General features: G+C 44.1%; 2 protein-coding genes across 3 annotated transcripts; one reads left to right on the top strand and one right to left on the bottom strand.

Annotated features, from left to right (window-relative positions):
* The first annotated feature begins 766 nt into the window (after positions 1-766).
* LOC310785632 (uncharacterized protein) lies at positions 767-3,776 on the top strand. The gene is made up of 4 exons (XM_083646769.1): positions 767-891; positions 1,791-1,937; positions 2,019-2,331; positions 2,701-3,776. The coding sequence occupies exons 2-4, from the start codon at positions 1,875-1,877 to the stop codon at positions 3,648-3,650; spliced, it is 1,326 nt and encodes a 441-aa protein (XP_083502895.1). The 5' UTR covers positions 767-891; positions 1,791-1,874; the 3' UTR covers positions 3,651-3,776.
* A 3,780-nt stretch (positions 3,777-7,556) lies between these two features.
* Positions 7,557-14,444, bottom strand: LOC310785199 (uncharacterized protein). Of its 2 annotated transcripts, none has more exons than XM_083646193.1 (8): positions 14,102-14,444; positions 13,205-13,273; positions 12,046-12,147; positions 10,932-11,051; positions 10,468-10,590; positions 8,920-8,997; positions 8,483-8,626; positions 7,557-8,397 (listed from the first exon to the last, which is right to left on the bottom strand). In XM_083646193.1, the coding sequence occupies exons 1-8, from the start codon at positions 14,151-14,153 to the stop codon at positions 8,327-8,329; spliced, it is 759 nt and encodes a 252-aa protein (XP_083502319.1). In that variant the 5' UTR covers positions 14,154-14,444; the 3' UTR covers positions 7,557-8,326. The 2 variants fall into 2 exon arrangements, with proteins under 2 accessions (XP_083502319.1, XP_083502320.1); XM_083646194.1 differs by having other exon boundaries at positions 7,557-8,394.
* Between the last annotated feature and the right edge of the window lie 34 nt (positions 14,445-14,478).

Below are 14,478 nucleotides of genomic sequence, written 5' to 3'. Positions count from 1 at the left end.
GTCCGCTAATGACTACACACTACTAAAACACGCCGAAGGACAAAGGGAAATATGCTTTTCGATTATTATTATTTGTTTTAGTTTAAAGTCTCGTTTTCTCGTCCTTTTCGGTCCAGTTCTCATCTCTTTCTTCGCTCGAGCGTTTTGTTTTGGATGAGTTTGGCGCTTGCTCATCGCTCGGTCGAATGTTGATGACGTCTCCAGCCGTCATTGGTCTTGTTTTCAAAATGTTGCGTAAGGAATCACGTGGTGCGTGCCGCATTCATGTGCTCCTCGGATATATTGGCTTTACCAGGGGTAACATGGTAATTACGACAGGACCCGGTTCAAGTGCTCTTGTTTTCTCGTGGTTGGTGTGTTTTCATACTAAAAGCAAGTAGTGGGTCATTATGGTAGCTACATAGGTGCCACGGACTCCATACTTCCCGCCATTGTTGTAGTTTCCCGAGGAAACTCGTGTAGCATCGAAATCTCCGAAAATCCCACTGGTAAATACGACAATGAATGGCCGTTCATGCGCTCACAATTCGTAAATCCGATATATCCGAGGAGCACATGAATGCGACATAGTGCCTACATCCAGGACCTCCCGCAGGCTCTGAGCGGGTCAGAAGCCTCCGTCACCTACAGCTTCAGCCTGACGCCCGCCCACGGCACCACCCTCACCCTGGCCTACGAGAAGGTGCAGAGAGACATCTCGTTTAGGCTGGGCTCTGTCCTGCTGGATGCTGTCCCAGAGCCAGCCGAGGCTGTGAGAGACTAACTTCACAGTCTGGAGAGGGGCAAGACACTGCAGCGCCACAACCAGAAGCTCCAGGAGGAGAACCAACGTCTAGAGCAGCAACACATCACCGCAGAGATTTCTTCTCTCGTTTATCCGCCCCTCTACAGGTAAGAAGTTAAGAACATTGTCTGTAACATGTTTTGACGGTATATGCACGGTGTTTTATGCTCTCTGTGTTGCAAGGAACACGATGATTGTGAAATATCCGGGTTTAGACTGATCGTAACAACTTTATCAGTAGTTAAACATCAAAGGGTTTGCCGACTGCAGGACCGCGCTAATCAGTCAGTATAGTATCTGCACGTGTGTGAGTCACGTAGTATTCGCGTTAAGTTTGGGTCACATTGATACAACGTGATAGAGACGTTACGGGATTATCACAATACAGCAGTAACGTAGGTTGTGACTCACGTGACAGTATTTATTGTGTATGATTAAAATACAGCAGTGATGTCAAGGTGTACAGTTTCAGGTCATACAGTGTTTGTTTCACGTCTGTGTATAGCTACTACTGTATGTATGATACATTTAAAGGATAAGAATAATTGTACTTTAGTCTAAGTGAAGGACTTTGCCATTAATAATTCCATGTATGCTGTTGGTTTACTTTAAAGGTGCAATGCAGGTATTTCTGTGGTTTCTTAAAAAGACATTACATAGGATCTACTATTTGTCTAAAAGGCTAAAAGGATGTAATTTCTTGAAGATACAGTATATATTTAACTATGTGTGTTTTGATAAGAGATATATATATATTCGGCTTAACTGTTAAAGGGACAGTGCATAAATGTTTTCTTGTACTTTACTTTCAGAAGGGAAATGTTTATTGATTGTGATAACCTTACTGCTTTTAATTGTTTATTAATTCATTAAACTGAGACGCATGAGACGCAACACCGCTTCCATTTTCTTCTCTCGTTTATCCGCCCCTCTACAGGGGGCGTAACACATGTGGTTTGATTTGACACTTGCTAACTGTTCTCTGATTGTTTTGTTGTGTTCTTAGCACTCTGATGGCAGAAAAAATGGTTGCAGGAGATGTTGTATCACTGCTGAAACTGTGTTTCATCGGCGCTCATCCTTTGGTTGCATGGCAGACCAAAACCGATCCGCTAAATTCACAGCTGAGGAGAAAATGGTGCTGGCGAATCAGGTGATATATCTGTCCACCATTCATTTTAAATAGCTACAAAACAACTCTTTACTTAAGTCGTTTATTCATCTATCCATCCAGGTTATATACCAAAAGGTCTTATTTGGGGAGGGGAATTACCCCGCCGGGAGGGCTGAGGCCTGGCGGAGAATAGCTGCCAGCGTCAGCTCGGCGTCTGGCACTGTCAGAACTGGACTGCAGTGCAAAAAAAAGCATGACACTGTCAGACGCCGAGCTAAAGAAAAGCTGGCAGCCTCTCGCCGGGCCCAGAGCCAGACCGGCGGGGGCCCCCCTCAAGATGACAGCGACACGCAGCTAAGCCCCAGTGAGGAGGTCACCGCAGCAACCATCCCCCCGGAGATGGTGGGGGGCTTTGGGGGACCACAGGTGGGCGGTAAGTAATCCAATTAACTCTTCATTTATTCCCTTTGTTTAATTATAGGAATAATACCATACTAATCCAATAACAATCAATAATCATATAGGCTAGCGGGAGACTACCACACTATCATTAGAACCTATCAATAAATGTGTATTCAGTACAGAGTAATCAGCAGTGTCCGGGGTGCGTAATGACTGCAGGCACATTTGTTGGACATGTGCTTTGTGCACTGATGGGATCAAGCACACCATTGTGGAATGGAGCTCCTGTCAGAACAGCAGAGGTAGTAGAGCTAATCAGTGCAAATATTCACATAGAACAGTCTTCATTCAGAGTCGGTGACAAACAGATTGAGTGCTCATACAATTATTTTATTTACAGCAGTGGACACCACTGAGTCCGAGGGCGAGGGCTCTCCTCCCATCCACTCCCCCTCCCCTCCCCTCCACCGGGACCATCTGAGGTGTGCGGCCGCTCGCGCAACCGGTCTGGGTCGCCGACAGGCCGCTCGAGGCCCGGCCGCTCCCCTCCCAGGCACCCCCCCTCCCCTTCACGTCCGGGGCCATCTGGGGTGTGCGGCTCCCGCAACCGGCCTGGGTCGCCGACAGGCCGCTCGAGGCCCGGCCGCTCCCCTCCCAGGCACCCCCCCTCCACGTCCGGGACCATCTGGGTTGAGCGGCAGCAGCGGCGCCCGCTCCCGCAACCGGCCTGGGTCGCCAGGGACAGGCCGCTCTGTTCCCCCTGAGACGCAGGCCTGCAGCTGTCTGACTACAAATGGACTGAAGAAGGCAGTGGTAGTCTTGCACAGACTATCTGAGCAGCATAGTGCTTTTCCGCAACCGGCTGGGTCGCCGACAGGCCGCTCGAGGCCCGGCCGCTCCCCTCCCAGGCACCCCCCCTCCCCTTCACGTCCGGGACCATCTGGGGTGTGCGGCGCCCGCTCCCGCAACCGGCCTGGGTCGCCAGGGACAGGCCGCTCCAGGACCGGCCGCCTGCATGCGGAGAGCGAGCGCTTCCTCCATCTCCAGGAGGCCGGCTTCAACATAATGGAAGTCGGTTTCAACCGTCTGGAGGCCAGCCTCTTGGGGGTGAGGGAGGAGCTCCGGGAGGTCAGGGAGGAGATGGCCTCTCGGAGGCAGATGCAGGACGGCCACCTGGGGCGGCTCACTCAGGCGGTCCAGGACTGGGCGCGGGGCGCGCGCTGGCTGCTGCTGTCGCTCCTCAGTCAGCTCCACTGCTGCGCCACCCGCCTTCGCCACCACCAGCGCCTCATAGCGCGCCAGCGCTGCTCCGCTCCCCACATCTCCTCCGTGATGCCCGGCGTCCTGTAAGGAGAAGAGGACGGCCCCCTGGAGGGAAAGCAGAACGTCGAGGATGCCCCTATTTCATCTTTTGCTTTGTCCCTTTTGTTTTGTCATTGTTTTTCATATTTTATTTAGAATTGTAGCCTAATTAAATCCCCCTCCCTTGAGATCGTTTTGTGTCCAGTCTTTCTTGCACTTAATGTAGGCTACACGGGGTATTTCCCAAAAAGGGGAAGAGTAATTCAAATTCAAAGCTTAAAATGCATTACACTACACCCATGTGAACAAAACAGTTTGCTTACCATGCGCTATCTCACCAGCCTGCCTGCCAGCTCATCCCGAAGCGCCCGTGCTGCTGCTGCTTCATTGGGCCCCCCTCTCCTCGGCCCACGCAGTTCAGCTTCACGCCTCATAATGTCCTGTAATGTCTCCTCTTCTATGTCAACGAGCAATCCTTCACGCATGGCAATGTTATGCAACACACAACATGCCACGAAGAATGCTGCGACTTTCTGAGGGGTGTATTGTAATGTACCACCTGACTTATCCAAACATCTGAATTGCATTTTCAGCAACCCAAACGTTCTTTCTATGACAACGCGTGCTCTCCGGTGTTTTGCATTGTAGGCCATAGCACGCGCTGTTGTTGGCTGGATGTATGGGGTCATCAGCCATGTCTTCAATGGATAACCATTGTCCCCTAACAGCCACGCATCCAGGGGGGGATCCCCCTGGAAGACTGCAGGAATGACAGAATTGGTTAATATAAAGGAGTCATGGCTACTTCCAGGATAATTTGCGAATGCATGAGTGATGTTACAATGAGCATCGCAAATTACCTGGATATTGATGGAATGGGTCCGCTTACGGTTCATGTACATTTGTGCATTCTGCGACGGGGCACGCAGTTGCACGTGGGTGCAATCGATAGCACCCAGAACCGCAGGGAACCCATACTTAGCCATGAAACCCGCTTTTACCCGGGCTTGGCGGTCAGGTGTGCGGGGCCATTTGATATACTTGCCTGCATGTCGGACTAGGCTTGCTGTAACTGCGTGTAAGGCCGAGCTGATGGTGGATTGTGTCATGCCTCCAATGACACTGAGGGGATGTTGGAATGACCCAGAGGCATAGAAATACAAAGCAGCAGTGACTTTTACCGCAACGGGTAGTGCATGGGGAGAGCTGGAATGAGGCTGCAGATCGGTAGCCTAGCTAATTTCGGGAGGGGGGGGGATAATAAAACGTTGAGCTATATTAATACAACGTTAATATGGCTAATCAAAATGTTCCAAAACGTTTTTTTTATACATCAAATATGTGTAGTTAGACAGCTATCCCATTTGAAAAAGATCAGACAGATATAACTCTGCTGCTGTCTGGATGCTGCACATAAATGGGGATGATTATGATATGAAAAAAGGCGATGATTATGATAGCCTAAACTAAATAAATTAAACTGTGCATTACAGCTTCACCCAAAGCCTGAGAAGGGTTGCCACTGCATGCTGTAATCTTCCAATCTTATATTCTATTGTATTCTAAACTATTTTTTTCTATATATTCTATTCTCCATTCACTATCCTGTCCCCGGCGCACTGAATAGGCCTGCTTTTCAAAAGCGCAAAGCGCTAAATTTACGCCAGGTGGGAAGATATCAGTACGCCGGCATTTAAGGCCGACACGCCTAGTCTCGCCCATTCTGGGACTGCGCCACGCCCATTCGGCCTAAAGCGCATTTGGCAGCGTAAAGCCATGTTGATATCTTGCCGAGGCAGGCGCAAGGCACGTTTTTTTGCGTTTAAGGCCCGTTTTAGCGTCGAAGGCCTGTGGGAGAATAGGGGCCATATTCTGCATACAGGTCACATATGGTAGAATTCTGCTTGCTTAAATACAATAGCCCATCTATTAGGGCTGTGAATCTTCACTGGCCTCACGATTCGATTCGATTACGATTCAGAGGGCTACAATTCGATTCAATTACGATTATCGATGCATCTCGATGCATCTTAAATCGATGCATCACTTTTTTCCGCAATACATGATTTATTTTTTCTCACTTTCTTTTTTCTCACTGTGTGGCTACTTTTAAAATAAAAGTGCACTTGGAATTGCATTGTATTATGATCCATAATTAAAATAAACAACTGCATGTACTTCCATTATATTTTATTTGATTATAAAATAAATAAATAATAAATATAGCCGCAAGCGGCGATGGGCGGGGTTCAAGCCTTGCGCAGATGACAAAACTTCTGATTTTGACTAGGACATCCTCCTTGATATATCTGACAAGTTTCGCGATCATTGGACAAACAGGTGTGAAGTTACACCCTTTTTTGAGTTAAGCCACGCCCATTTCCGGCGTTTATGGCGCCCCCTTTTGGTCGAATTGCACAAAATTTGACACGCATGGTCTAGGATGGTCTCTGAAGACCTCCTGCAAGTTTCCTGAAGATTCCTTCATCGGTAATGAAGTTATGACAATTTAGCTGATAGGCCACGCCCTCTCACAACTTTAACGATCAATATCTCCGAAACGAAAGTAGATTTCAAAAATCCACAAATCACGATTGTAGAGCTTGCTCCAGAGAGGCTTCCTGGCGATTTTGGTGCAAATCGGTCCAACGGTCTAGGAGGAGATGTCAAAAATGTGTTTTCCAAACTTTTCCAAATATCTCAAAATTTTTCCAGACGGACATTAAGGGTCCTTATGGCAAACTTGTAGAGCAGGTTCACCTGAACATCTGGAAAAAAAAAGTTTGAAAATCGGACCAACGGCGTGGAAGTTATGGCCTTTAACGTAAAACCGTCGATTATAGCGCCACCTTCAGGCCGATTCGAAAAATCTTTCTTGAGCAGCTACCTGCCAACAATATCTGTCATTGGGCCAAATTTCAGGTCTCTACCATTTACCAACTCACGGGAATTTGCATCAGGGCAGATGAACAACAAGAAGAAGAAGAATAAACCGGCACAAAAACAATAGGGTTTCAGCCCCTTAAGGGCTTGAACCCCTAATAATAATCGATTTTTGACATTTGTGAATCGATGCAGAATCGTGCACGTCCGCATCGCGATGCATCTTATAATCGATTATTTTTGACTATCTATACCAAAATCACTTACAGGGGAGAACGTAAGTACAAAGTAACATCAAGCTTGTAGGCATAAAAAAGTAAGATCAAATAAAGGGAATTTCCTAACTTTGATTGGAATGATGTTCAGTCAAGACAATACTTATATAAACCCTAAAGCAGGAGTCTGCAGTCAACTAGTTGAAATTAATATATGGCAGTCAAAATCTATTTGTGGTGGTCAAAATCTACCACCACAAATAAATAAAGGTATGGGAAACGCTGCAATAAAAGGTGGGGAATTATCAATACAATCACAGCATTGTGATGTTTAAACAGTTAAATTCATAACTGATGTTGGTACATCATTTAGCTCCTTTGATCAATTTTATGTCATGACCCTTTTGTTTTTTTTCTACCTGATGCTACATAATGAACACTGCTGATTTAAATAACGCATATTTATTTGTCATATTATAACTCAATGGTGCAGGGCAGAGCCGTGTAGATAGTGCAGGGATACTCAACTTTCTTTGCCCGGGGGCCACTTTTGCAAAATGACAGGCCAGGGGCCAGTTAATGAACAAACATTAATATTTTTTTTTCTGTAGCGGATTGTAGGTTTTTTGGGTGCCAGCCAGTTTGGTCTGACAATTTTGGGCACACAGGATAGATAGAACATATAAGTGCGTGGGTGGTGAGCAGGCAGCGATATTTGACAATGTAGATGGAGCTCAGTCAAACTTTATTTAACATTAGTTTTTATTGAGAATTAGAAAAAGGTCAGGGGCCACTCTGCACCCTATCGTGGGCCGCAAGTTGAGTATCACTGTGTTAGTGGAATAAAACCGCCAGCTGCATGTTGAGCAAACAGTTTATTATTCAAATGGCAACAGAATGAACTTACATCCAAGCAGCCTACATTAACTTACTTTCTTTAACATTTCAACTTCAAACCATACAAAAATATACTTATGCAAACGATGGTTATACTGGAACATGTTATCGTGACCTGCTGCATCCATAAAACGTTTTTAGCAAATTGCCAACATTTGGTCTCAAACTTAAAAACACATAAAAAAACAGTGTGATCACAACCCAATCCAGATATATGCTAAACATTCACAAATCTATAGAAACATGGAAACACACTTATCATTTCACTGAGTGTGCTTTCAACCCAACCTAGATGTTGAAAGGTGACCAAAATAAAGATGAAGTCAGTATGTTACAGCTTTCATCATACGAGTAAACATATCCACACTTAAAATTAAGACATTGTATAAACATATAACACACTACTGCACTGCAGTGGTTCGAAAAAAAAAGGGGGGGGGGAGGGGGTCCCCAGCAAAAAGGAGAACCATTTATTTTCACTAGCCTAAAATTCATATGACAATTTTGGTGATAGGTTTCATACACTACTTTCTGTAATAAAACATCTCAAATTAAAAATCTTTTCAGATGGGAGACACTGGGGCCTGGGACAAAATCTCATAAAATGGGGCCCCATGGTCTAACTTGTATGAGTTTAGGGGTCTTTGACCACCACAGAATTAGACTTTCAGTGATACATAAAAGGTGACAACAATAAAAACACGATGTCAGACTTTTACAGCTTCCGTCCTACTTCTTCTGCTTCTTTCTCCGGGAGGTTTGAGTCTTCCCCCCTGGTCTCTTATCGGTAGGCATTTCTGCTTTGAAGAATGAATAACAATAATGTGAGTCTTTTACATTGACATTTCTCGACAGCAGCACTATGATTTTGGCTTATGTATTTACCTGTACTAGTTTTGCTTTGGCGTCCTGTCGCTCCAGCTTCTTCAGCGTCGCATCTCTCCAGTATTATTTTCAAGACCTTGGTCACTTGTGGGTTTTTAGCCCCTTTGATTGAGGGCTCGTCGTCTGAACTATCCCTTGATGAGCCTGGCCAAAACGACAAAAATAAAATAAAATACAAGACTAATATAAACTCAGAATATCTTAGATGGATTAGAATGTGAAGTATTTAGAAGATATTTGGTTTGCAGTGAAGGGTTTTGCTGAGCAACATTCAGGCTGGCCGATAATTCTATCGTTTGTTATATTAGAAATCCTTATGATTTTCAGCAGCACAATCCTTCACAGTCATATAGCCAGTGTTCTACTATTGGCCAATGACAAGCTCCACTGGAGAAGTGATGTTGTTATTTTCTGTCACCTTCACTGAGTGACCTCACCTGACACAGGAGTCTCTCTCTGTTGTTTGGAGGTTGTGGCTCTCTTCTTAGGAGCTGTGCTGCTTTCATCAGACAGTCCTGCCAAACACAAGTCACAGCAGAAAAGGTTTCAAATTCTTTTCCTCAACATGTTTTAGTTTTTACCGATATCGGTGCCTCTAAACATAATACTGACACAAAACCTTTTGGCAAATGATGTCGCATGAAACTTGTGAACTTGTGATTTATAAATGACTTCTCATGCTGAGTTTTGGTGGCAAGAGGAATTCATGCTTCATAACTGTTGTACACAGAAAAGTAAACATGCTGGTCACGCTCATAGAGACACACTGCATGAAATAGGCCACGCCCATCACGGGGGAAAAGCTCCGTTCATTTCCACACACCAGCGTCATTTTCCTTGAATTAAACATAGCTAAAAGCTGTTGTGTGGTGGGGCTGCGCAGACAACAAATGTAAAAAATCGCCAGTTAAAGTTTTTTTGTACTCCTGAGAAAAACAAGGAAGCCATTGAGAATTGGCAAGAAGAAAAATGTGGATCCAGCTGTCAAGGAAGTAAGTTGGAGTGTTCATCTTCTGTATATATGATATTTTTGTGCAACACGCAACCATGCACGCGACATAGGAGAACGCATGGTTCTCCTATGTCGCATGTTTTCCCCCGTCCCGGCTTCTGAATGATGACGCGTTACGCAGTGTCTCTATGAGCACCTGTAAAGCATGTGCAAGAATCAAAGTATTGTAAACTAGAAAAATGGCTAGGACCAAAAAAGTAACTTTAACTTAAATTTTAATTTACTAGGCCGCTGCGTGGCCTCGCCCGTAGCTCACTTGCTCTTATGACATCACTGATGACCACTACGTGTTGTGGCCTCGCCTGCTCTATGACGTCGTAATTAGGGCAATCACCTAATTAAAAAATCCGGCTCCGTCAGGTCACCCGCACAGCCCAGGGGCGGAAGCCATCGTCTCCGTCTGGTTCCTCCCGATTCTACCTACTTATACTCCCATCACTTATATAGCCTCACACTGATGACATCATCACTGATGACATCATCACTGAACCTATAGCTTCAGCCTTACCAGACCTCTGTCAGGTCACCCGCACGGGTGCCCTTTACACACCCTGAAGGTTTCACCCCGATCGCACGTAAAACGGCATGGATGTGGCCGAACGCAGAGCCCCCTGCCCACTTGCCTACATACGCAATTTTATATATAGATTGCATGAGTGCTTTTATTTGCAGAATTTACAGAATTATTTCCCCATACTTTATACTGTAGCTTGTAAAAATAGATGAAGAGATCAGTTGTGGCCTCTAGTATTGGAATTTCAAAATGCAAAAATCTAAATCTATTTCATCTTTATTGTATTGGCTTACAGCCGATGCATTTTAGCTTACATGCCTTCATCAGGATTTACTACTTTTACTACTATAGTGCAACACTCTTTGCAGCCTCTATGCCTATGATGTTTTGACATATGATATAAAATCTTATGCCTATGATGTTTTGACATAATGATATAATATCTTATTGCTACAACACCTCGTCTCTTCCTCGCCACGCTGGTTTGTGACACAGGCGTCTTCTTTGTGGCCTCTGTTTTCTTCTTTTTTGGTTGATGCTGCTCGTCAGCCAGGGTTACCAAGGGCACATCATCGTCTTGGACTGGAACAAACAGGTGAACAGCATTTGAACACAGAAGTTGAACGGGGTACTTAATTGTACTCGATGTAACTCGATACTTAATTGGTACAATAAGTCCTCAACTCTCCACCGTGATAGCTGATGTGTGGTGAGCATTCTGGCGCAAACTGCCTGTCATGCATCACCCAGGTGGGTGCTACACATTGGTGGTGGATGAGTTGAGTTTGAGCGCCAAACATTTGAACATCATATGCACTATATATACGGTATATATATATATATAGATAGATAGTTATTTACTTTAAAAATCCATACAGTAACTTAGGTCTCCAGCTGTTTCGAACAAACAAACAAATATGCACCTGCAGTCTTTTTATTCCTGCGGCTACCATTTCTGCTGGTTGTTTTTATTGTCTTATCACTTTCTGGCTCATTTGCAGCAGGAGCAGCCCTCTTCTTCATCAAGGGTTTGTCATCTGAGCCTTGCAACACAAAGAGAAAACATCAGAAATGTTCAACAGAAAACATGGAGCAGTGGAGTGAGAGACCATCCCCCTTTCACACCAAGGGTCCAACAAGGGGTTATTCCCAGGTTGATTTGGTAAGAAAGGGTTAACCTGGGTTTGCCTGACCCCGGTTTGGTGACCCACCTCGAGAGGTGGGTTGGACCAGGGTTGCACATTTCATTTTGTGAATGGCACCACACGGGTTGCTATTTGTTATTATGCTAATAGCTTATGCAAGGGGTTTTCAAAGTCTGACACTGCGGGCCTCACCTCGGCTAAACCCTGGAACCCCCCCCCACCCCCAGTTCAATTGCTTAGTTTTGCCCAATTCCTAGATGCCTATGGGATCATGATTATGTTATTTGATCCCATAGACACTCAATAAGCCAAGATAGCCTGTATTGTTGTTTGACTTCAGTCTACATCAAATACACTAAAAGGTCTGTCTGAAGGCATTTATTTGTTTCAGACTCTGGGAGTCACACACATTTAGGCTCTTCTATGTGATCTCCTTTTGATAACTGATTTAATAACTAATGGGACTATTTTCTCACTTCCATTCACTGAGCCCCCCCTGAAACGGTTTGGAGGCCCGCCTCCCACTTTGAAAATGCTATGCTATGCTATTTGTTATACATCTCTCCCAGGTTGTGACCCGGGTCCTATGTGAATTGTCATGACCAGCGATTAACCCGTGTTGACTGACTTGGTGTGAATTGACAAAAGAAGGGTTGAACATGGGTCAAGTAACCCTGGTCATTGGTCTGAAAGTGAAAGGGGTATGTCTTGTAACTAAAATGTCATCACAGGTTCGATCCCCTGCAACGACAATATGTCATCCTGAATCTCTACCTACTCATTAGGTTTGTAGGCTTCATAAAATGTTACTTTATTTTTTTTTCTCTGCCAGATATCGTTGGCCACACCACGCTTCATAACAATCTTTTGTTTTTACTTTTCTCCCACTCACCATCGTCTTTTGTCTTTTCACGTTGCAGTTCATTATCCTTTGGTTTTTTGGGGAAAATTACCAAAGGTAAATCATCATCTGAGCTCTCTTCACTGCAAAGATCTGAGACACAAAATGGTATATATTAATATGTCATGTCATTTAGTCAAGAATAAGGCAACCTTTTTTTGCCAGTACATTTTCCAATCAGTTCTGATTCCTATTATTCAACAGCACTTTCCAAGTGCTTTTTATACATTTCATTTTTCATATTCTACCTGTCTTACAAATGCCACTAATATTCCCATTTGCCTTAGGCAGTGAGATCTGATGCAAACAGTGGTGGAAATGAAGGGACGCTTGGGAACAGAGTTCCCAGAGTAAAAACGTTGAGAGGGAACGGCAAGAACGAGAGGGGGAACGGCATTCCTCCTCAGGTTCCCCTTAAAAATGTCTTGCAATGCAGGGGAGAGGAGGCAGCATGAAAGGAGCAGAGAATAGTAGGAGAACATGTATTCATGTATTCATTCATTCATTCAGTCATGGTGATGGTGATGATGTCACAATGCCCTAAAATGGCCTGCAGAGGCCTAAAAATGTAAAATGGGCTGTTATATCAGCAAAATTTGGTAGATTAGTGTAATATTTTGTTTCTGAGCAGTGGGTGACATTTCCAAATTCCAACCTATGTGCAAAGTTTGGCTGTTGTGGGCCTTATGGTTTCTGATGTGCATAATGTTTTTTACGAACGAAGAAAAAGAAGAAGAAGAAACATAGCAAATACATCGTTTCCTAAAAACAATCAAGCATTCAGCTCTTGATTTGAACAGAAATAAAAATGCCTCCCGGGAGGGGGGGATCAGAGGTTGTCTGGACCGCGTCCAGGGCCCCCCACCCTGCCTAAGTAGGGTTCCCACATTAAAAAAAACTGGCCATTTTCACCACTGGATGTAAATATTAGATCAAGAGCAGAATCGGGGAAGGATAACAAAATTAAAGTCTGTGGTTTCTTAGCTGGCATCCAAACCTTAGAACAGGAGAAGACATCGACATGAAAAGTTCACTACTCTTTGCCTTCAAATTCAACAATGTGTCTGTTTGAAAATGTAACTTCAGTTTGTTTGGTATAATATGCCACAAGACCATTATTGGTGATGTTTCTTTTATATTTTGTTCTCACCCCTTTCATTCTCCTTTAACTTCTTCAGCAGCACTGACAGAGGTACATCATCACCTAAGCTGTAATGATCTGATGGGCCACAAGACACACAACAGGACAAATGAGTCAATCAATCACATGAAATGAGGGGAAATGGACACATGTTGACCAATTTTCCTAAATAAGTATCTCCCCAATGAAGTAGTTTATCTGTTGCTCCCCTGTGCATATTGCTTTGATTTACAATGTATTTGGGGTAGGGTAATTCTCAAGTAACAAACTAAACTAATTTAGTCTACTCTGTGATGTGTTACCAAGTAACACTACAATTAATGCGTGACTACTACATCTGCTCCACTGACACTTAATTGGAGGATTACTTCATTGTTAACGGGTTTCATTTCACCACAGTGGTCTGAAAACAGCTGTAACAGGGATGGCGTATTTTTTGTAGGCCAAACCGGAAGTTAGCGTCGCCCTGGGCCCCCTCGACAGAAAACACTTCAAGCATTAAAGTTGTGTTCATTTGTGACTATTATCTTGCTCAAGAAACGAAACATCCAAGTATCATTAACCACCTTATTTCAGGCATCTATGCACCTAACCAACAACCAATCAAACATGGCTGACGTCGAGACGAGGGAACCCATGCTAACGCATTTCCGGCTTCATTCCGGCAACACTTCTCCTCTAAAATCTCTTCCCCTCCCCAGTGACTGGACATAAAACAAAATTGATTTGTCAACAGTGACAGATAGGGAGACTTGTTTACGTCCAATTTAAAATAAACCATCTAGGAATAGTTTAACATGAGTTGCTAAGCACTGCCACTGAGATCAATGGTAGTAAGCCACAGCCGAAACAATGTGAGCAGTAAATTAGCTTAAATCTCTAATAAAAGAAAACGGTTAACGTTACCTGATGTGTCTAACGTTACTGAGCTAGCAGGTACCCTGCTTTTTTTGCCCATTGCGTCGGTCAATAACTTCGCCGGGATAATCTCATCTAGTCTGCCGCTAGCAGCTAACGTTAGTAACAAAGTTAGCTTGTTGCAAGTTAGCTTGTTGTTTCACTCAGACTTTCTGTCTCAGCTATAACGTTCGCTAATAATCTACATTAGTCTACAAACTACGAAAACACGCCAGACGAACGGACCTCGAAGGGAAATTTGCTTTTTCAAGTAATTATTATTATTGTTGTTCTTATGTTATTGTTGTTGGTTTTAGTTTAAAGTCTCGTTTCCTGTTTTCTTTGGCGCTTGCTTGGTCGAACTATGATGACGTATCCAACCGTCG

The sequence above is a fragment of the Poromitra crassiceps genome (assembly GCF_964638095.1).
Source record: "Poromitra crassiceps genome assembly, chromosome: 11".
Lineage (NCBI taxonomy): Eukaryota > Metazoa > Chordata > Actinopteri > Beryciformes > Melamphaidae > Poromitra > Poromitra crassiceps.
Note: the sequence above shows the minus strand (reverse complement) of the source record. Positions and strands in the feature narration are given on the sequence as shown.

Excerpts from the sequence above, each read along its gene's own strand:
- LOC310785632 (XM_083646769.1), top strand. The coding sequence starts at position 1,875 with ATGGCAGACCAAAACCGATCCGCTAAATTCACAGCTGAGGAGAAAATG. Across the intron at positions 1,938-2,018 it reads AAATGGTGCTGGCGAATCAG|GTTATATACCAAAAGGTCTT; the intron begins GTGATATATCTG and ends CTATCCATCCAG. Across the intron at positions 2,332-2,700 it reads TGGGGGACCACAGGTGGGCG|CAGTGGACACCACTGAGTCC; the intron begins GTAAGTAATCCA and ends TTTTATTTACAG.
- LOC310785199 (XM_083646193.1), bottom strand. The coding sequence starts at position 14,153 with ATGGGCAAAAAAAGCAGGGTACCTGCTAGCTCAGTAACGTTAGACACA. Across the intron at positions 8,998-10,467 it reads CGTGGCGAGGAAGAGACGAG|GACTGTCTGATGAAAGCAGC; the intron begins GTGTTGTAGCAA and ends TGTGTTTGGCAG. Across the intron at positions 8,627-8,919 it reads GAGAGAGACTCCTGTGTCAG|GCTCATCAAGGGATAGTTCA; the intron begins GTGAGGTCACTC and ends CGTTTTGGCCAG.